The 20,978-nt window shown below is 47.0% G+C and overlaps 4 protein-coding genes across 4 annotated transcripts in view; 3 read left to right on the forward strand and 1 right to left on the reverse strand.

Annotated features, from left to right (window-relative positions):
• LOC310931757 (voltage-dependent L-type calcium channel subunit alpha-1D-like) overlaps window positions 1-3,171 on the forward strand; it is a gene marked incomplete at its 3' end in the record, with an annotated part of 31,467 nt that extends 28,296 nt beyond the window's left edge. The window contains 9 exon segments of the mRNA XM_083894987.1: window positions 58-133; window positions 609-828; window positions 1,046-1,132; window positions 1,865-1,995; window positions 2,076-2,248; window positions 2,250-2,451; window positions 2,589-2,651; window positions 2,731-2,837; window positions 2,908-3,171. Coding sequence (XP_083751113.1) covers window positions 58-133; window positions 609-828; window positions 1,046-1,132; window positions 1,865-1,995; window positions 2,076-2,248; window positions 2,250-2,451; window positions 2,589-2,651; window positions 2,731-2,837; window positions 2,908-3,171 — 1,323 coding nt within the window.
• Window positions 3,172-6,526: 3,355 nt separating this feature from the next.
• sypa (synaptophysin a) lies at window positions 6,527-10,771 on the forward strand (the record flags this gene model as incomplete). The annotated part of the gene is made up of 7 exons (XM_083895329.1): window positions 6,527-6,544; window positions 7,362-7,427; window positions 7,780-7,904; window positions 9,228-9,426; window positions 9,504-9,695; window positions 9,804-10,019; window positions 10,703-10,771. The coding sequence occupies 7 exons, from the start codon at window positions 6,527-6,529 to the stop codon at window positions 10,769-10,771; spliced, it is 885 nt and encodes a 294-aa protein (XP_083751455.1).
• A 4,670-nt stretch (window positions 10,772-15,441) lies between these two features.
• Window positions 15,442-16,682, forward strand: pcsk1nl (proprotein convertase subtilisin/kexin type 1 inhibitor, like). Its single transcript, XM_083894654.1, has 3 exons — window positions 15,442-15,574; window positions 15,651-15,737; window positions 16,018-16,682. Exons 1-3 carry the CDS (start codon window positions 15,507-15,509, stop codon window positions 16,406-16,408), a joined length of 546 nt encoding a protein of 181 aa, XP_083750780.1. The 5' UTR covers window positions 15,442-15,506; the 3' UTR covers window positions 16,409-16,682.
• Window positions 16,683-18,277: 1,595 nt separating this feature from the next.
• On the reverse strand, window positions 18,278-20,151 carry lhfpl4b (LHFPL tetraspan subfamily member 4b; the record flags this gene model as incomplete). Its single annotated transcript, XM_083895737.1, has 5 exons — window positions 18,278-18,306; window positions 18,397-18,544; window positions 18,683-18,762; window positions 19,668-19,872; window positions 19,945-20,151. 5 exons carry the CDS (start codon window positions 20,149-20,151, stop codon window positions 18,278-18,280), a joined length of 669 nt encoding a protein of 222 aa, XP_083751863.1.
• Window positions 20,152-20,978: the final 827 nt, after the last annotated feature.

Below are 20,978 nucleotides of genomic sequence, written 5' to 3' on the forward strand. Positions count from 1 at the left end.
ACACACACACACACACGTACATGTCAGAGGTCAATGTTGTTTTGTTTGATGTTTCAGGGTCAAAATGGGTTTGGACCAGAAAAAGAGCGACGAGGCTCCACACTGACCACAGGTAAGCAGGCCACGCCCACAGGTAAGCAGGTCACGCCCACAGGTAAACAGGCCACGCCCACAGGTAAACAGACCACACCCGTAGGTTAAAAACGTAATGATGTCACAGAAATCGTGACTTGAAAAACGGCTACATTTCAATCAACTGCTAATAACGAGTGAGATCACATGATAACAACTGGTCAAAACTGCACTGAGACACTGAAGGTACACAGGAGGTCAAGCAGAGGTCAGAGGTCAGTGGACCTAAAACAGGGTCAAACTCTGACAGTAAAACCTTTTACACTGAGGTGGAACAGGGGCCTGTCATCATGGTAGGACAGGAAGTGGAGAACGTGCTGAATCACGTTGACATGACCAGACACACGCACACGTTCCAAAAACTTTAGATCAAATAAAAACATCAGCAAAAATCTGCTGTAAATGTGGAGTTTTGTCACGTTCAGTATGAAAATATAGATATACAGGTGCTAGATAGACAGTTCATTGGTCTGCAGGTTCTGCTGGAGGTGTGAGCGATGTGGGCGTGTCTAATGGAGGTCTGATCCACCGGGTAGGCTCTCTCACTAAGATGCCAAATGGAAGTGAACATGACGAACATCTCCATCGTGGAGACAACATGAGGTCATCTGTCAATCATCATCAAAAACGTCCGTCACTGAAGAACGGCCTGCTGGACCACGCCCACAAGAGGCCGTCATACTACAAACATGGAAGGTAGGTCATCAACGTACAAACAAACATGGAGGGTAGATCATCAACGACAAACATGGAGGGTAGATCATCAACGTACAAACATGGAGGGTAGGTCATCAACGTACAAACATGGAGGGTAGGTCATCAACGTACAAACAAACATGGAGGGTAGGTCATCAACGTACAAACAAACATGGAGGGTAGATCATCAACGTACAAACTACTATTTTTTTTACAGGAGAAACTCAAGAGAGAGAATCTGGAGAAACGAACAGAGAAACTACAACAGAGAAGAAGACAATGACAGCATCACCTCCACAGACAGGTACAGACTGACAGACAGGTACTGAATGACAGACAGGTACAGACTGACAGACAGGTATAGACTGACAGGTACAGACAGACAGACAGGTATAGACTGACAGGTATAGACAGACAGGTATAGACTGACAGGTACAGACAGACAGACAGGTACAGACAGACAGACAGGTATAGACTGACAGGTATAGACAGACAGGTATAGACTGACAGGTACAGACAGACAGACAGGTACAGACAGACAGACAGGTACAGATTGACAGACAGGTACAGACAGACAGACAGACAGGTATAGACTGACAGGTATAGACAGACAGGTATAGACTGACAGACAGGTATAGACTGACAGGTACAGACAGACAGGTACAGAGACAGACAGGTACAGACTGACAGACAGGTACAGACAGACAGACAGGTATAGACTGACAGGTATAGACTGACAGGTACAGACAGACAGGTATAGACTGACAGGTATAGACAGACAGACAGGTATAGACTGACAGGTACAGACAGACAGACAGGTACAGACAGACAGACAGGTATAGACTGACAGGTATAGACTGACAGGTATAGACTGACAGGTATAGACAGACAGGTATAGACTGACAGGTATAGACAGACAGGTACAGACAGACAGGTATAGACAGACAGACAGGTATAGACTGACAGGTACAGACAGACAGACAGGTACAGACAGACAGACCGATCTCTGTCAGTTAATCCTGTGTGTTTTTTCCAGACGTCCCTCTGATGTCCCTCATCTCTACAGAGATCACTATGACGGCTACGGCCACAACTGTAGCTATGGTAACGGTGACAGTGAGGGCAGGAGAACCACGCGTAGACGCCTTCTTCCTGCCACGCCTACAGGTGAGAAAACATCCCACAATCCTCTCTGCCGATGTCACTGTGACAACATCACAGTTGAGGGCGCGTTTGTTTCGTTTCAGGCCGGAAACCGTCGTTTAACATCCAGTGTTTGAGGAGACAAGAGAGCAGTGATGACCTGCCCATACCTGGAACGTACCATCCTACCACACACACACAGGTGACTCCTCCCCTTCCTCCTCCTCATACTTTAACTCCTCCTCCTCTGTTAGATGTTAACTCCTCCTCCTCTTCCTCAGAAGTTCAGCAGTTATGAGTCTCACCTCTCCGCTCGTTCCTCGGCGATGTCGGCGTCCTCCTCGGCGTCCTGGGCGAACCCGTGTCCTCGCCGCGGTCGCCTCCTCTACGCTCCTCTCATCCTGGTGGAGGATAAAGGCAGCCCGCCCTGGGGGGGCGGAGCTTCCGGGGGGGAGAGGAAGAAGGGAGCGGCAGGAAGAGGTGAGGCGAGATGGTAGTAGCTACGCTAACGGCTGCTAACAGTCACGTGATCACACTTTTAAACTAAGTTAGCATAAACAGTTAGGCTAAGCTCACAGCTGAACTCTGTAAGTGCATTGACATGTTTTGTCCAGCAGGAGTCAGTGTGACGGGAGCAGAGCCCCGGCCGGCGTGGTACGGTGGCCCTGCAGGGACGTCAGGTAAGAAAAACAAACAAACATTCAACAAACTGTTATTGTTTTTGTTTGATAAACGTGTCTCCGTGTCTCCGTCCTTCAGCGCCACCGCCGCCACCATACAGAGCGTTCACCACACTACGGGTTCCGTCTCAGCTCGGGGCGCAGTTCTCCGAGAAACGAGGATCAGCTGACAGCCTGGTGGAGGCGGTGAGAACATATTGATCCGATATTGATCTGACATTAATCTGATATTGATCACTGACGATTGTCTCCACAGGTTCTCATCTCAGAAGGTCTCGGACTTTACGCTCGGGATCCGAAGTTTGTGGCGTTTGCGAAGCGGGAAATCGCAGACGCGTGTCACATGACCGTGGACGAGATGGAGTCGGCCGCCAGCGACCTGCTGGGCTCCAACAGCCGCAGTTTACTTAGCAACGCCTCCGCTGACCCCGCCTCTCTCTACAGCGACGACGAGCCGATAAGGACGAGCCGCGACGAGGACGAGCTCGCAGACGAGATGAGCTGTGTGACATCGTTCTGACTCTGGACCAATCAGGGAAGAGAGATGCTGAAGAAGGCGGGGCCAATGATTGAACCCGTCTGGTTTGATTGATGGTACATTTGATCACTCAGAAGGGAAGGTGGGCGGGGTTTAGCGTGGAGGTAAATGTGAGTAATGGGAGGAGAAGGGACAAGGAAAGGAAGTAAGGATGTAGAAGAAGGAAGAAGAGAAAGATGGGTGGACATGTGGAGGCGGGGTCAATGTCCGTCTCAATAAAGTTAGGATTATTGAAGGAAGGAAATGAGTTCAGAGAATAAAGAGTGTCGTCATAGTGACGGAGTGTGACATCACTCAGAATCCCTGAACAGGCCTGTGAGGTCAGAGGTCAGGGGGCAGGCTGTAGTTTTTATAGGTTTTTAATTGTGTCTTTATTGATTATGAATTTATTAATGAATAATAAATGATTGACTGACTTTGTAAAATCTTTCATATTTACCTTATAAATATGTTTGTGAAATAAAATGAACATTTGAAAGTTTGTTGACTGTTAATATTGATGATCACTTTTCAGGCTGTGATTATTGATCACAAACTTGATGTTTATCAGATTTGTTGAAAATGTTTTTTTTCTACTTTGTTCAATGTTTTCAGTTTTCAACATCTTGTTATCGATTGTTCGTCCGCTCGTGTTTTTGTTGTTTTTCCTGAAACTTAAACTTTGTTTACATCAAATTAAAAAGTTTGACTTCATGTTGCTTTTCTGTGTTCGATCTGTGATGTCACTAATCACAGTGATTGATCATCAATAACATGAAGTTCATCATCAAAGTCATTTTATGACTTGTAACATATACATGTGTGTGTGTATATATATGTATATGTGTATATTATACATATACATATATAGGGTTAGCGACCCAGTCGGACCAAGGGATGTGGATGTGGCTAACCCCCAATTAGGGCCTTTATTGATGATCTCACCATCATCACATCCTCAGCGTCAGGAACCGGATGAATCCCTGTTTGGGGCGTGTTGTGGATAAGACCTTAAGGGGTGGCTCACAAAGGCAAGTCCGGCCCACCAGAGAGATTCAGGGTCTGGATTTACCAACATGCCATCCTTCCCAAGATCCTGTGGTTTCTGGTCTACGATGTTCCAGAAGAGTCAATGGAGAGGAGGATAGCACTATATGGAAGCAGTAGCATCCTGCAACTCCCTTTCAGTGGTTTAAAAGAGGAGTTCATGGTGTCACAGACCAGGTAGGCACTCGGGTACAGGGACCGAGTGCCTACCTGGGAAATGTGGCTAAAGGGTGTGCTGGTGTTAGTTACCTTCCCATGGTCCAATATAACAAAGCCTCAGGCCAAGAGAGATGTCTTCTTCTCCAGGAGGAGGTTTGAGCAGACATGGAGGGTCTACCAGAGAGATTCAGGGTCCGGATTTACCAACATGCCATCCTTCCCAAGATCCTGTGGTTTCTGGTCTACGATGTTCCAGTAGAGTCAACGGAGAGGAGGATCACAACAACCTTCACAGCTGTCTCGGTCTTCCGCACAGCCTTAGCAGTGTAGCGATATATGGAAGCAGTAGCATCCTGCGACTCCCCTTCAGTGGTTTAAAAGAGGAGTTCATGGTGTTGCAGACCAGGGAGGCACTCGGGTACAGGGACTCAAGGGACCAAAAGGTATCAGCAGCGGCAAGGCACTTGAGGTGGCAGAGACTCGGCTGAGGCAGAGGAACTTGTGGGGAATGTGGCTTCTCCAGGAGGAGGTTTGAGCAGACATGGAGGGTCTAAGATAGGAGTATGGAGGAAGATGGAATCTGTTCAGCAGCAAAGGGTCACCTGGGATAACATCCCGCGAACAGACTACTAGAGTCCGGTTTCTGATCCAGGTTGTCTTCGATAGCCTACCAAGCCCGGCAAATTTTCACATCTGTGTGCTCTGTGCTCGGGTAGAGGATCTCTCGAGCAAATCCTCAGCAGCAGCGCGAAGGCAATCACAGACGGCTGCTACTGCTGGCGGCTTGATCAAGTGCTCAAGGCAGTTGCAGAGCGAGTAGCCTCAGTCATAACGACGAACAAGCGACGCTGCCCAACAGTGATCAACTTGGTCAAAGCTGGAGAAACAAAGCTCACAGACAAGGTCTGGCAACGACTGGCCTCCTTTCCACAGTCGATCTGGACAAGCAGCTACGCTCTCCAGAGCACATGGCCTTGACAACACTGCGTCCCAACATGGTCATCTTTTCTAATTCCACCAAATCAAGCACGTGGATGAAGCTCAAGAGCGGAAATGTGCCAAGAACAAGGAGTTGACAGAGGGGTCCAGGAGGAGGGTCTGGAACACCTGTTGTGAGCCGATCTAAGTGGGGTGTCCGGGCTTTCTGCAGAGTCCTGACCAAGCTGGGAATAGTGGGCTAGAAGTGGGCTGTCGAATCGACCGGAGACGCTGCAGAGAGGCTCTGGCTGAAGAGGGAGGCCCAGTGGTCAACAGCTGAGGACCGATCAACCACAGGCCGGGTCACCTTGGCGAGGGTGGATGATGTTTAACACCTGTGGACCTCAGGAGACATCACTTCTGAGGGAACTATTTTAAAGCTCACATAGAGTGGTCCTGTTGCACATATATGTTAGTTATGGAGCTGAGATATTTCAGACATAAATCTCACCCCCAGAAGACAGAGTGTGTTGTGATTGGCCAGCCAGCGTAGCGCCTTCCCAACTGTCTTGTGATTGGCCGATACCCGGAAGTGACATATTCAGCACACCCGCTCTCAGAAGCACAGCTTCCCCCTCTGGAACGGTGGAACGTCCGGAACCACCACAACGGATGTTATTCTTCTTCTGCGGTTTAATGTACGCAACCGGATGTGCCCGGACTACTGCCCGGAGCAGGAGGATCTGCTGTTCAGGAGAACCGGTGTTTACGTAACCGGACCGGGTTTTTTCAGAGATCTCGCTGAGCCCGAGATTACAATAAAACACAGCGTTCTGTTTAGTTTTGAACCTTCAGGGCTTCGTTAACAAGGTAATGACGCAGATACACACTAAAAAACAGCGATTATTGGAACTTCCGGTCTAGGTCCGCTTTAATAGACACACCCTCTGTATATATATATATATATGACATATATATAGTGTATGTATAGATATATTGTATGTATGTATATATTCATATAAACACACACAGTGCATATATGTATATATACACCTTTCATCATCTGTAGTTGAATGTAATTCCATGACATTTTATCTAGATTTCTAAAATAAATAATGACGCGCGCTCAGACTCCGCCCCTCCTCCTCCTCCTCCTCCTCCTCTCAGCAGCAGCAGCAGAGGCAGCAGCGTCAGTAGCAGCGTCAGTGTCAGTATCATCACCATCATCTTCACGATGGACGTCGTAAATCAGGTAAGAACTCGAACATCGTCCTGTTCTGTCGTCGATTCTGGTCCCAACATCTGTGTCAGGTGCCTCTTGCCGGGGCTCGTGCTCGTGCTCGGGGTGTGTTTGTGTCGTGTACCGGGGCGGCCCACCGGGGTTTGTGTTCGTCTCTCGGTGAGGATTCTCTATGTGTGTGCGTGCGCGCGCGCGTGCGTGAGCGCGAGGCCGCAGCAGGAGGAAATAAAATCAGACTGAAGATGAAGATGAAGATGAAGACGTGACAGAATCAGCTGTTTGAGCCATCAGTGTGTGTGTGTGTGTGTGTGTGTGTGTGTGTGTGTGTGTGAGAGAGAGAGAGAGAGAGAGAGAGAGAGAGAGAGAAAAATGGCAGCCGGAGGAGGAAGATGATGATGAAGATGATGATGCTGATGATGATGATGAAGATGTTAATGAAGTAGAAGAAAATGAAGATGATGATGATGAAGAAGAAGGTGATGATGAAGATGATGAAGAAGATTTGGTTAAATGAACTTGTTTCAGCAGAAAACAATAAAAACACAAAAAAATACCTCAAATTTAAATATGTAATGTATGTTTGTTTGACTATTGTTAATTAATTCATTAATTAATTCATTCATTCATTTATTAATTAATTGATTGATTGATTGATTGATTGATTGATTGGCTCCGCCTCCCAGTCTGACAGGTGATCATCATGTCTGAACCTGAACAACCAACTTCTGACAGTCTGTAACTACATGATTGTGTGTGTGTGTGTGTGTGTGTGTGTGTGTGTGTGTGTGTGTGTGTGTGTGTGTGTGTGTGTGTGTGTGTGTGTCCTCAGCTCGTGGCTCAGGGTCAGTTCAGGCTCCTGAAGCTTCCACTGGGATTCATCAAGGTTCTACAGTGGGTGAGTCCAGATTATAATCCTGATCCTGATCCAGATCCAGATCAAACACCATCCAGTCACATGATCAGCTAATCTTAAAAATATCACACACACACACACACAGTGTGACCATCTGTTTACTGTGAGTGGGTGTGGCTTTAATAAATCTGTGATCTGTGATGATGATGATGATGATGATGATGATGAAACATTTGAGTCTTTACAGTTCTCACTGATAATTACCTATTTTTCTGTCTGACACCTGTGTTGTGTGGCTCCTCCTCCTCCTCCTCCTCCTCCTCCTCCTCCTCCTCCTGCTCCTCCTCCTCCTCCTCCTCCTCCTCCTCCTCCTCCTCCTCCTCCTGCTCCTCAGTTCTTCTCCATCTTTGCGTTCTCCACCTGTGGCAGTTATTCTGGGATGTTCCGTGTGTCAGTGGAGTGTAAGAACAGGACCGACAGTGACCTCAGTATCGAGGTGGAGTTTAATTATCCGTTCAGGTGAGTTCTGGGTTTGCACCGTGGAATTCTGGGAGCTGTAGTTTTGACGTATCATGTGATGAAGTCGGTCATTTTCCTCTAAGTGAATGTGCTGTAGTTATACTCTGAGTAAAAACATGGCTGCCAGCAGAGATAACCACCCACACCAAACCCCATAGAGAAAATCAGTGATTTTAGCTCACAGGGACACAGGAGCTGCTGGTCCTCTGCTGCCTCGTGTGGTCACTTTGTGTCACTGAGGTCAATCTGAACAAAGGATTTCAAACACTGACGTGACAAAATAAGACATTTGAACTTAGTGATGGAGGCAGCAGAGGATCAACAACTCTTGTGTGCTGTGATGTTAAAATCACTGATTTTCTCCATGGACTTTGGTGTGGGAGAGTGAGTGGTTTACAAACTTCAGTTTCCTGTTGGAAAATCATCCCAAAAACAGCCTAAAACGAGAAATCTAAATATATTCTGCTTCCACACTGTAATTAAAGGTATATTTCCACCTTACACAGCCTTTTCTGATTGGAAACTGAAGTTTGTAAACCACTCACTCTCCCACACCAAAGTCCATAGAGAAAATCAGTGATTTTAACATCACAGCACACAGGAGTTGTTGATCCACGGTGACTCCATCACTAAGTTCAAATGTCTTATTTGTCACTTAAGTGTTTGAAATCCTTTACTTCAGTGACACAAAGTGACCACACGAGACAGCAGTAGACCAGCAGCTCCTGTGTCCCCCGTGAGCTAAAATCACTGATTTTCTTTATGGACTTTGGTGTGGGAGAGTGAGTGGTTTACAAACTTCAGTTTCCTGTTGAAACTGTGTAACGTGAGATAAAGATGTGAACATGTGACGTAGATATCGTAGAATTAAAGGCGCCATATGTAATAATGTGGCCAAAAAACGGTTACTACATTCAAATTCAAAACACCGAGGTCTTTTAGGTTTAGTTTTCTGATGTAACTGGCAACCCGTGGTTGCTCTGCAGCCGAGACTCTACTGACTGCAATGATTGGTAGACGGCGGTAGGTGGCGCCACATGCCAAAACATGATTTCAAAACATAAACATGATTTGCAGTCTGCAAAATATTTTTTTTTTATGCAAATATTTTGTCTGTACTGTTGTTGTTGGTGAGTTCAGTTTGTTACATGAACATTATTCCTGAGTCTCTGTGACATATTAGGAGGATTTTATGGCCAGTTGCTTTAGATTGGGTTGCTAGCAGGGGGCGCTAACAGCACAGTCTGTGTGTGTTGAAATAACCTGAACTACACCTTTAAGTGTGAGGTTTGCCGTCAGTTGAATGGTGGATTCCTGTGTCAGACTTCACCAGGTTTACTTTGACGCTCCGACCTGTAAGAGCGGAGAGAAGGACCGCTTCTTCCTGGTCGGCGACTACTCGTCCTCGGCCGAGTTCTTCGTCACCATCGGCGTCTTTGCCTTCCTCTACTCCATGGCGGCGATCAGCATCTACGTCTTCTTCTTCGACAAGTACAAGGAAAACAACAAGGGCCCGCTGATTGTGAGTCAGTCCACCAGGTGGCGCCGTGATGACCGACAACCGCGCGTGAATGTCATTCACGCTTCTTCTGTTTTCAGGATCTGGGCGTGACGGGCGTCTTCGCCTTCATGTGGCTGGTCAGTTCGGCGGCGTGGGCCAAAGGTCTGTCGGACGTGAAGACGGCGACCGATCCGGATGAAGTCATCACGATGATCTCTGCCTGCAAATCGGAGGAGAACCGGTGTCGCGAGGTCCACGACCCGGTCATGTCCGGACTCAACACCTCTGTGGTAAGACACTGTTGTCACGCTCCTGCAGCGCCATCTTCAGTTTAGCGAGTGTAGGTTTGAAGAAGCAGTCTTGACTTCATATGACATTTTCTTCTTCTTCTTCTCCAGGCGTTTGGTTTCATCAACCTGATTCTGTGGACAGGAAACCTCTGGTTCGTCTTTAAGGAGACCGGTATCATCGCTCCCTTCATGCGGGCCCCGCCCCCTCAGGACAAGCCTGCTGCACCGGAAGCTTACGCCCAGCAGGGGGCGTACGAACAAGACCCTTACGCCAGCAACCAGGGTGGATACCAGCCAGAGTACAATCAGCAGGGATACAACCAGGTACCAGCTGCTGGACACTTACTGTCCATGAACTGTAGGGGGCGACAGAGAGGACAATTAGACTGGACACAAATGAGAGGACATAAAGTCACAACTTTACGAAAACTAATTACTGTTTATTATGTAAACTAATCGGATTACCGTTTGTTCTGTAAACTAATCGGATTACAGTTTGTTCCGTAAACTAATAGGATTACCGTTTATTATGTAAACTAATCGGATTACCGTTTATTCGGTAAACTAATCGGATTACAGTTTGTTCCGTAAACTAATCAGATTACCGTTTGTTCCGTAAACTAATCGGATTACCGTTTGTTCCGTAAACTAATCAGATTACCGTTTGTTCCGTAAACTAATCGGATGACCGTTTGTTCCGTAAACTAATCAGATTACCGTTTGTTCCGTAAACTAATCGGATTACCGTTTGTTCCGTAAACTAATCGGATTACCGTTTGTTCCGTAAACTAATCGGATTACCGTTTATGCCGTAAACTAATCGGATTACCGTTTGTTCCGTAAACTAATCGGATTACCGTTTATTCCGTAAACTAATCGGATTACCGTTTGTTCCGTAAACTAATCGGATTACCGTTTATTCCGTAAACTAATCAGATTACTCGTTGCTCTGCAAAGTAATCTGTTGCTCTGCTCAGAGGACACTTGTCTCCCTGTGTCTCCTCCAGGACGGTGGAGAGTACGGTCAGGGCTACGGCCAGCAGGGGGCGCCCACCTCCTTCTCCAACCAGATGTGAAAAATGACAGGAAGCAGGTGAGCTACACAGTTCAGACCGGTCTGAACCAGACCATCAGGTGTGATCGGGTCAGAACACAAACTGGTTTCAGTCCACGTTCGTCGCCTGTGTCGCCGTGGTTACAGTTTCTCACGTAAAAAAAAAACGACCTAAACATTTAAATGTCAAATGACTGTGTGCTGTGAGCGCCCCCTGCTGCTGAGAACCAGCCTGACACTCTGTGCGTCATTGCTCTTGTCTTTATTGTTGATAAACTCTTTGTCTCTTTGTTTCTCACTCAGGAAGCGTCGGAGTGACGAGTGGGTCGCCTGCAACCTACCCACAATGCAACACTCCTGTCTGTCTGCTGGGTGAGGGAGGGGAATTTAGATGTTGTAAATGATCAAAATAGAGTTAACAACAACAACAACAACAACATGGCTGACAGGATGGTGTTAACTTCATATTACTCTGTGGACAGAATGTATGTTTGTGATGTATAGATATCACTTTGAACAGATATATATAATATAGAATGAACAGTTTCTTCAACTCGTGGATCCGCCCCCCCTGTCGTATGCCCCGCCCCTTACGTGAACCAGCCAGAGTCATATCAGCCAATCACAAAGCTGTTCAAACTGGGTTCACGCTGATCAAATCAAACCAGATTCAGAACCAGATTGGAACCAAATGAAACCAGATGAGTGTTTACACTGACATCACTTCCTGGCTGTTTGTCTTGCTGCATGTAAATATCTGACACAGGAAGTGATGTCATACCAGACACGCAGTAGAAGCCAGTTTGTGGTGACTCTGGCTGGAAACTGGATCCAAAATGGCTCCGTGTTTGCACTCTGTGTGTGTGTGTGTGTGGGTGTGTGTGTGTAGACGCTGCAGAAACATAGACACGCCTCTATACGACTGTTCATGCTAACTATCAGTATAACACCGATAGTTAGCGTGGCGATGACACAGCGATTCGTTGGTTCAGTCCACTCCTGAGTTAAAAAACAAGAATTGAAGCAGTTTCCAGGAAGTGAGGTCACGTGACACAACGAAAACAACAATAAACAATCTGACGTTAGCGCTACTACTGTTAGCTTAGCTGTGTCAAACGTCAGAGAACGTCATTAGCTGGTGTTAGCTCACTCGTGCTAACACAGTGTTTCTGTCAGTGTCTTGTTTTTATGACGTTTCTTCTTCTGCATGACGACGTACGTGTTTCCTGCTGCTGTTGATCATCAGTGTGATTCTACTTCCTGTTTACCTGTACAGGTGTGTGTGCGTGCGCGTGTGTGCGTGTGTTACCTGTCCATCACTCTGTTTTCTCTCTCTCTATCTATCTCCCTCTCTTCTCCTCCCGTTCTTCCTTTTGTTCTTCTCTGTGGCGCCCCCCTCTGCCTCTGTGATGTAACTTCCTGTGATGATGATGATGATGATGATGATGATGATGATGTTCTCCTCAGCATCAGTAACTATGGCGATGGCTCTGACAGTGATGATGATGATGTATAAGTGTGTGACTTGTGGCCCCGCCCCCTTCTTGTGGTATTCAGTGGAAAATTTCAATAAAATGACAAAGTGGTCTCTGATTCTGTTTGTTTATGACAAATGAATGAATGAATGAAGACATCAGAGTGAGTGAGTCTCTCTCCTCTTCTTCTTCTCCTCCCTCCCTTCATAGCTCCTCCTCTTCCTCTTCTCACCTCATAGCTCCTCCCTCCTCCTCCTCCCTCTCCCTCTCTCTCTGGTGTATATGTGTGTGTGTGTCAGTGTGTGTTCGGTCAGCAGTATGGCGTCTCTCGGCCTCCTGCTCCTCAGCACCGCTCTCATCCACACCGCCCAGGTAAGTGTGTGTGTGTGTGTGTGTGTGTGTGTGTGTTTACATGTTAATTCATCCTTGTCACGGTAACCAGATCAAGATACTGACTGGGATGATGTCGCTGCTGTTTATCTCTACCCCATCTACCTGCAGTGTAACATCACTGTGTGTGTGTGTGTGTGTGCGTGTGTGTGTGTGTGTGTGTGTGTGTGGTTGTGGGGACATTTTGTCCTCTTGGTTCCATGGAATATATGATGTCAATGGCTGTCCTTAAAACTGCAGAGACAGTGTGTGTGTGTGTGTGTGCGCGCGTGCTTGTGTGTGTGTGTGTGTGTAGTCACTGTGACTGGAGAAACATTTCCTTCTCGCTGCTGTCACCATAGCGACAGGAGATGGTAACCCGTGGCGACAGGGCCATAGATATTACACAGGTCTCCTGTTGACAGCAGTGTGTGTGTGCGTGTGCGTGCGTGCGTGTGTGTTTATTCAGTGATCAGCTGTTAGATCAGAACCATTCAACCATCACCACAGCTTCACCAGTGACTGAGTCACGAGGAGAATCGTTGATCGTGAATTATACAATAATTTCACAGACAAAAACAACAAGGACATCAGACAGAGTGATGATGATGATGATAAGCTCCTCCTCCTTATCATCATCATCATCACACACACACACACACACACAGTGTGACGGAGACGACAGTCAGATTGTGTTTGTCTGAGTCAAACAGCAGGAAATTAAATCAGATTATATCACAGTCATTAAAGTGTCAGTGACTCAGCAGAAACAGCAGCTGCATCATGAACATGAAAGAGTGAGTCAGCGTTGACATTCATACAGAGGTTGTTCTGATTTAACTCCTGACTCACTGATTTAACTCTGATTTAACTCCTGACTCACTGATTCAACTCTGATTTAACTCCTGACTCACTGATTCAACTCTGATTTAACTCCTGACTCACTGATTTAACTCTGATTTAACTCCTGACTCACTGATTTAACTCTGATTTAACTTCTGACTCACTGATTTAATTCTGATTTAACTCCTGACTCACTAATTTAATTCTGATTTAACTCCTGACTCACTGATTCAACTCTGATTTAACTCCTGACTCACTAATTTAACTCTGATTTAACTCCTGACTCATTGATTCAACTCTGATTAACTCCTGACTCACTGATTTAACTCTGATTTAACTCCTGACTCACTGATTTAACTCTGATTTAACTTCTGACTCACTGATTTAGTTCTGATTTAACTCCTGACTCACTAATTTAATTCTGATTTAACTCCTGACTCACTGATTCAACTCTGATTTAACTCCTGACTCACTAATTTAACTCTGATTTAACTCCTGACTCACTGGTTCAACTCTGATTTAACTCCTGACTCACTGATATAACTCCTGACTCACTGATTCAACTCTGATTTAACTCCTGACTCACTGATGTATCTCCTGACTCACTGATTTAACTCCTGGCTCACTGATTTAACTTTGATTTAACTGATTTAACTTCCAACTCACTGATTTACCTCCTGACTCACTGATTTAACTTTAATTTAACTCTAATTTAACTTCTGACTCACTGATTATCTCCCGACTCACTGATTTAATTCTGATTTAACTTCAAACTCACTGATTTAACTCCTAACTCACTGATTTAACTCTAATTTAACTTCTGACTCACTGATTTAACTCCTGACTCAGCGATTTAACTCTGATTTAACTCCTAACTCACTCATTGAACTCATGACTCACTGATTTAACTCTGATTTAACTCCTAATTCACTCATTGAACTCATGACTCACCGATTTAACTCCCGACCCACTGTCTAAAATCATGACTCACTGATTTAACTCAAGAGGGCAAAGAGTAAAAAATGTGTGTCACACGCTGATTGGTTGGTGGCTGATGTTAGCGTTAGCTTCAGGATTAGCATCAGCTGAGGCAAACAGAATGATGACGACTAACACCTGTACAATTGTGTGTGTGTGTGTGTGTGTGTGTGTGTGTGCGTGCGTGTGTGTGTTCTCTCAGGACAATCTTATTAGTGGAGGCAGGAACAGATCAGCTCATTATGTTGCCATCACCAAGGCAACATTGACAGCAACACACACACACACACACACACACACACACACACACACACACACACACACACACCACACACACACACACACACGAGGAGACAAGGAGGAGACACATTGAGGAGTTAGGAAAGGTAACTGTACTCACAGGAAGTGATGATGATGATGATGATGATGATGTCAAAGTGATGTCATAGACTAGTGAGGGGCGGAGCTCTACTGTTACAAAAACACATGTGGAATATTAATGAGCACTCATTGACCATCCTCAGGCCATGACCTCTGACCTCTCTCTCTCTCTCAGCCTCTTCCTGCAGCTTATGGAGGGGGGCGTGACCTGGACATGTCAGTAGGCGGAGTCAGACGTCAGCATCCAGACTTTCGTAAGCTGCTGCCTTATGAGGACCAGATGATGTCATACCCGGCAACACTGAGAGGAGGCGGGGCCAACGATTTGTACTACCAATCAGATGACTGGAGGGGGAGGGGCTTGGAGCAGGCCCTGCAGCGATTGGTGGAGACGGACCAGCGGCGGGAACGAGAGGAGGAGCAGCGAGCAGGTTTTTATCACACACACACACACACACTCTCACAGACACACACACAACTGAACAATTTGAGATAATATGATAAAATAATAGGAACCAATCACACGCCTCCACAGAGTACCTGACTGCTTTGCTCCGCCTCCTGAACGAGGCTCAGAGCCTGGGATTGGTCGGCCCTGGAGATGTGGAGGTGATTGAGGAAGAGGAGGATGAGGAGGACGATCAGGGCCCCCCCGGGGACTTCCAGGTTTCAGGGCCTGCAGACTACGATGAGACTGGGCGGGGCCTGAGTATGGGGAGGCCCCCAGCTGCCTGGTGGGGCCTCCTAGAACCCCGTCTGGCTCAGGCCCTGCTGGACAGGTGAGACACACCTGGTGTGTTTCTGATCAAAGCTGAATTGATCAGAAACATATGATCAATAAAGTTTGATTGACAGGATGGAGCCTCAGCTGCTGGAGAGAGCGAGACAGGAGAGACTTCAGCAGGAGGGACGAGGACAGACCCGAGACCAGGACATGCTCAGGTGAGCACTGTGGTGCTTAGCTAACAACAAGTTCAAGCTCCATAAGCTAAGTTAGCTAAAGTAGCTAAATCACAGCAGCTAATCATGCTAGCATATCAACATCTGTATGACTCCATAAGCTAATGTAGCTAAATCATAGCAGCTAATCATGCTAGCATATCAACATCTGTATGATGCATTATTACTAACACATAGCTCCTCCTCCTCAGTGGTGAAGGGCATGGAGAGGGGGAGGGGCTTATTTACATATTTTTAATCAGAGCTGTTGTCTCCGCCTCAGGCGCCTGGTTGCTAAGGTAATGTCCAACATGGGCCCGAAAAAAAACACTCCAATGAACTCCGGTCACAGAGCGAGGAGGGACTTGTCCATCACCGCTGTCCAACCAGTTAGCTCCGCCCACAGGAGAACGCGCCGTTCCCTTGACGACATCACGCCTCCATCACCGAGCGACAACCCCCCCCTCCTCAGGGTGAAGAGGCTGGAGGAGGAGGAGGAGGAGAAGCTCCGCCCCCCCACCGCTGCACTGCAGAGGATGAAACGCATCGATACCATGGCAACCAGCGCTGCGGAAGAACTGAATCATGGGAGTCGTAGGCGCCGGAGGAGAGACGCCATGACCTATGACCCCCAAGTACTGATCGAGCAGATCGTAGAGTTCATGAGGGAGTGACAGGAAGAGGAGAGGAGAGAAGGAAAGAAGGAAAGACGAGGAGGAAAGAAGGAAAGCAGAGGAGAGGAAAGAAGGAGAGGAGGCGAAAAGGAAAGGAGTGGAAAGAAGGAAAGTATAGAAGGAAAGGAGAGGGGAATAGGAAATGATAGAAGGAAAGGAGAGGAAAGAAGGAAAGGAGGTATTTTCTGTCGTTTTCTTTTTTCTGTTTCTGTAAAAAAAAAAAAAGCTGCTTTTGGTGAAAATAAATGTGATGAGTCATTTGTTGTGAAGCAGGAAGAAGAGGAGACAGTGAGGACGTTGTCTTACTGTTGAGGACAGTATGTGTCATGTATCGATGCAGAGGTCAGAGGTCACAACCTCTCCTTCTATGATGTCTCCTGAGTCGTTTGGTAGGACGTGACCACTGATTGGATGATTGCAGCAAAGCCCTCTGGGAGGCGTAGTTTAAGACAGGCGCTACAGCGACAGTAACCATGGCGACGGCTCATCGGCTCTGTGATTTGTTCGTTCTCGATGTGTTCGTGTAGTTCAGCTCGTGTGTTCGTGAAAAAATACAAACTTTATCTGACAATATGAAATAAAATCAATGTCAACATCCAACTGTGTCCTCACTCACTGTATACATCCTCTATATGTATATATATTTATACATACACACACACTGTACATACAGTCAGTGTAAATGAAGCTCTGATAAAAAATTAGTCACCCTGGCAATGACACTGTAAAAAAAAAGTGTTGTTTTTATTTGGTCACATTCACAATTAACATCAATAAAACGTGACTAACCTGGAAGACTCTTAAAGGTCAAAGGTCAGGTCAGGCGAGCCTAGCTTAGCAAATCCCATTAGCACATCCACAGTAGTCAAACTTGAATGTAAAGCTAACCTAACGCTAACAACCCTCCAGAGCTAACTCTAAAGCATGCTAATGATGTGAATTTTGAGCTAAGTTTAGCCACAAACTGTGAGCATGCTAACATACAATGAGTCCATGTGAGCGCCCCCTGCCGTCGTACTCACAGTTCAGTTTATTTAGCAGATGCTAACATCTCTACACTCCTCACATGACGACCATGTTTTCTGACATTGCCGTTGCCGGGCAACAGTGTTCTCGTGATTTTATCATTGAACACCAAAGATCTGCCATGTCGTAAACATTAGCTCATGGGCCGCAAAGGCTCATCTAATTAACTATGTGTAGCTATAAAACAGCATGTAAACACAGTTATGATAAAGCTAATGCTAACACTGTTTAGTTCATCTTCACTGAACTGTGAGCTAACCACAAACTAATGCTACACAACCAGTACATCAGACATTTTGTTAAACTGTTCCCCTGTTTCACACTTGGACTAAGCTAAGCTAAGCTAAGCTAAACCTAGGAGGAAGTGATCCATCAGAAAATGAATTCAATGTCAGACTGTTCCTTTAACAGCAGCAGCTCTGACTCTAATTTCACCTGATTGTGGGCGGAGCTGGTGGACATACGAGCCACTGAACCAAAGCTAACATTAGCTTGCTAACATCACACCTGTTCGCTTAGCATTAGCAGGTGTTACAAATTGACTACAGACAAAAACATGTCAGTCACATGATCACGACCTCACCACTATGTTAACGAGGGCGGAGTCAAACACTGGAACCTGACTCCTCCTCCTCTCGTTCCTCTCCATGACAACATTAAGGTGGTTACTATGGTAACCAGGTGAAGATGACAGGAGCAGGAAACACTGCGTTCTTTCTTCGTCACGATGGCGATGACGAGTGAAGGAGCGAAGACCTGTGAAGACTAAAAAGAAAAGACGTGTTAAAGAGATGAGCTGAAAAAGATGAAGAAGATGAAGAAGAGGAGACAGACCTGGTGACATCACGCTGACATCAGCAGACCAGTGGTCACTGCAAAACCACAACCACAAAAAAAGTCAGTTGGTCAGTGTCAGTCATGATTAAGCCCCGCCCCTAACAGCACAGGCCACTCCCCCTCACCTTCCTTGGTGTCTGGTGGCAGCAGTGCGTCCTGCCTGTTAGCGAGGACAAATGCTAACGTGGCTAAGATGGCGGCGTCCAGGACGCCCAGGATGGCGAGGATGTAGGCCCAGTGGACGGAGCAGGAACCTGGAGAGAAGCTGCTCACCTGACGACCAGAGGAGAGCCAGGTCGTCAATACACATCATCAATATGATCAGTATTGATCAGTATTGATCATATTGATCAGTATGATCCTCTGCTGATGACTGATATCAATCGTATTGATTCTGGTGCAGAAACTCACTGAATCTCCACACAGTGACCTCATCTCTGGACCGTCCCACGAGTCTGGAAACAGAAGACACGCCAACGCCAGACAGAAGCCTGAGGACAGGGAGGACAGAGAGGACAGGGAGACAAAGAGGACAAGGAGGACAGAGAGGACAGGGAGGACAGAGTGGACAGGGAGACAGAGAGGACAAGGAGGACAGAGAGGACAGAGAGGACAGGGAGGAAAGGGAGGAAAGGGAGGAAAGAGAGGACAGAGAGACAGGGAGGACAGAGAGGACAGGGAGACAGAGAGGACAAGGAGGACAGGGAGGACAGAGAGACAGAGAGGACAGAGAGGACAAGGAGGACAGAGAGGACAGAGAGGACAGGGAGGAAAGAGAGGACAGAGAGACAGGGAGGACAGAGAGACAGAGAGGACAGGGAGGACAGAGAGACAGGGAGGACAGAGAGGACAGGGAGGACAGAGAGGGACAGGGAGGACAGAGAGACAGGGAGGACAGAGAGGACAGAGAGACAGGGAGGACAGAGAGGACAGAGAGACAGGGAGGACAGAGAGGACAGAGAGACAGGGAGGACAGAGAGGACAGAGAGACAGAGAAGACAGGGAGGACAGGGAGGACAGGGAGGACAGAGATACAGAGAGGACAGAGAGACAACAAATTGGGGTTTTCAATTTGGAAACTGAAGTTTGTAAACCACTCACTCTCCCACACCAAAGTCCACAGATAATGTCCGTGATTTTAGCTTATGGGGACACAGGAGCTGCTGGTCCACTGCTGCCTCGTGTGGTCACTTTGTGTCACTGAGGTCAATCTGAACAAAGGATTTCAAACACTGAAGTGACAGAATAAGACATTTGAACTTGTCTCCCGTCTTTATTTCCTATAACCACTAATCCTGAACTGTCCCTTTAATGACCTCACAGGTCATCGTCACTGTTAGCTCACTGCTAATGTCGCATGCTAGCACAGTCAGATCCAGTGGAGGCAGTGACTGACCTGCGGTCAGCTGCAGCCAGCCACAGATCTTGTAGACGGTGGCAGCGCTGCAGAACCTGAAGAGACACAGACAGAGGACACTGGTCCACACCGTCCACAGGGACACGCCAACCAACACGGCCACTGACTGGAAGGAAGGGAGAGGGGACAGACTGGACAGACCACCACGACAGTCTGGGACAGGCCAGTCCGACTCTACACACACCTGAGACACAGAGGACAGAGGTTACAGTGAGGACACTGGTAAATGTCCAGTACGTGTCAGTATGTGTCTCACCTCAAACAGTCCCATGGTGCCGCTGTGCGCCCCCTGGTGCCTGGGGTCAGTGGTGCCGACCCAGGACGGCTGCACCAGAACCACCACCTGGATGATGGCGAGGCAGAGTGTGCACACGGCCCAGAGGACGCCGACGGCCCGGGCACTGCGGACAAACTCTGTCTGATAGAGGTGAGACAGGTCACTGAGGGCGGGTGACACCGACATGACTGAGACAGAGAGGGAGAGAGAGAGAGAGAGAGAGAGAGAGAGAGAGGGAGTGTCAACAGGTTTGTTCATATCAATAAAGTTGTTTTGATTGACAGCGTCATGAAAACCAGGACTGGATTTACTGATTATTGTGTGATTAAAGTGTCACTCATTCAATCAGGAAAGACTCACTCACTTATTCAATCAGGACAGACTCACTCATTCATTCAATCAGGACATACTCACTCATTCATTCAATCAGGACAGACTCACTCACTCATTCATTCAGGACAGACTCACTCACTCATTCAATCAGGACATACTCACTCACTCATTCATTCAGGACAGACTCACTCACTCATTCATTCAGGACAGACTCACTCACTTATTCAATCAGGACATACTCACTCACTCATTCATTCAGGACAGACTCACTCACTCATTCAATCAGGACAGACTCACTCATTCATCATCATCATCATCATCATCAATAAATGACTCGTTGATTATTAATCAGAAAAATCGCGGTAACGCAACAAACCGCTGCAGTGATCACGTGACAGCCAATCAGCGTCCGACGGAAAACGCGACTATAAACGCGGTACCGACGATGACGTCACCGCTCTCGTACATTAGAGACAAATATAAATAAAAACAAACCTGCAGCTGCGGGAGGAAGATGCGTCCGCGAGTGTCCTCGTGCGTCTCAGGATGTGTGGCTGCAGATGGAGGACAGGATGGAGACCCCGCCCCCTCCCTCACACACACACACACACACACACACACACAGTGGCGCAGTGCTGTTGCCGCCATGTTGAGACAGATGAGACTGAGCAGAGTCAGTA

The sequence above is a fragment of the Microchirus variegatus genome (assembly GCF_963457635.1).
Source record: "Microchirus variegatus genome assembly, chromosome: 9".
Taxonomy (NCBI): domain Eukaryota; kingdom Metazoa; phylum Chordata; class Actinopteri; order Pleuronectiformes; family Soleidae; genus Microchirus; species Microchirus variegatus.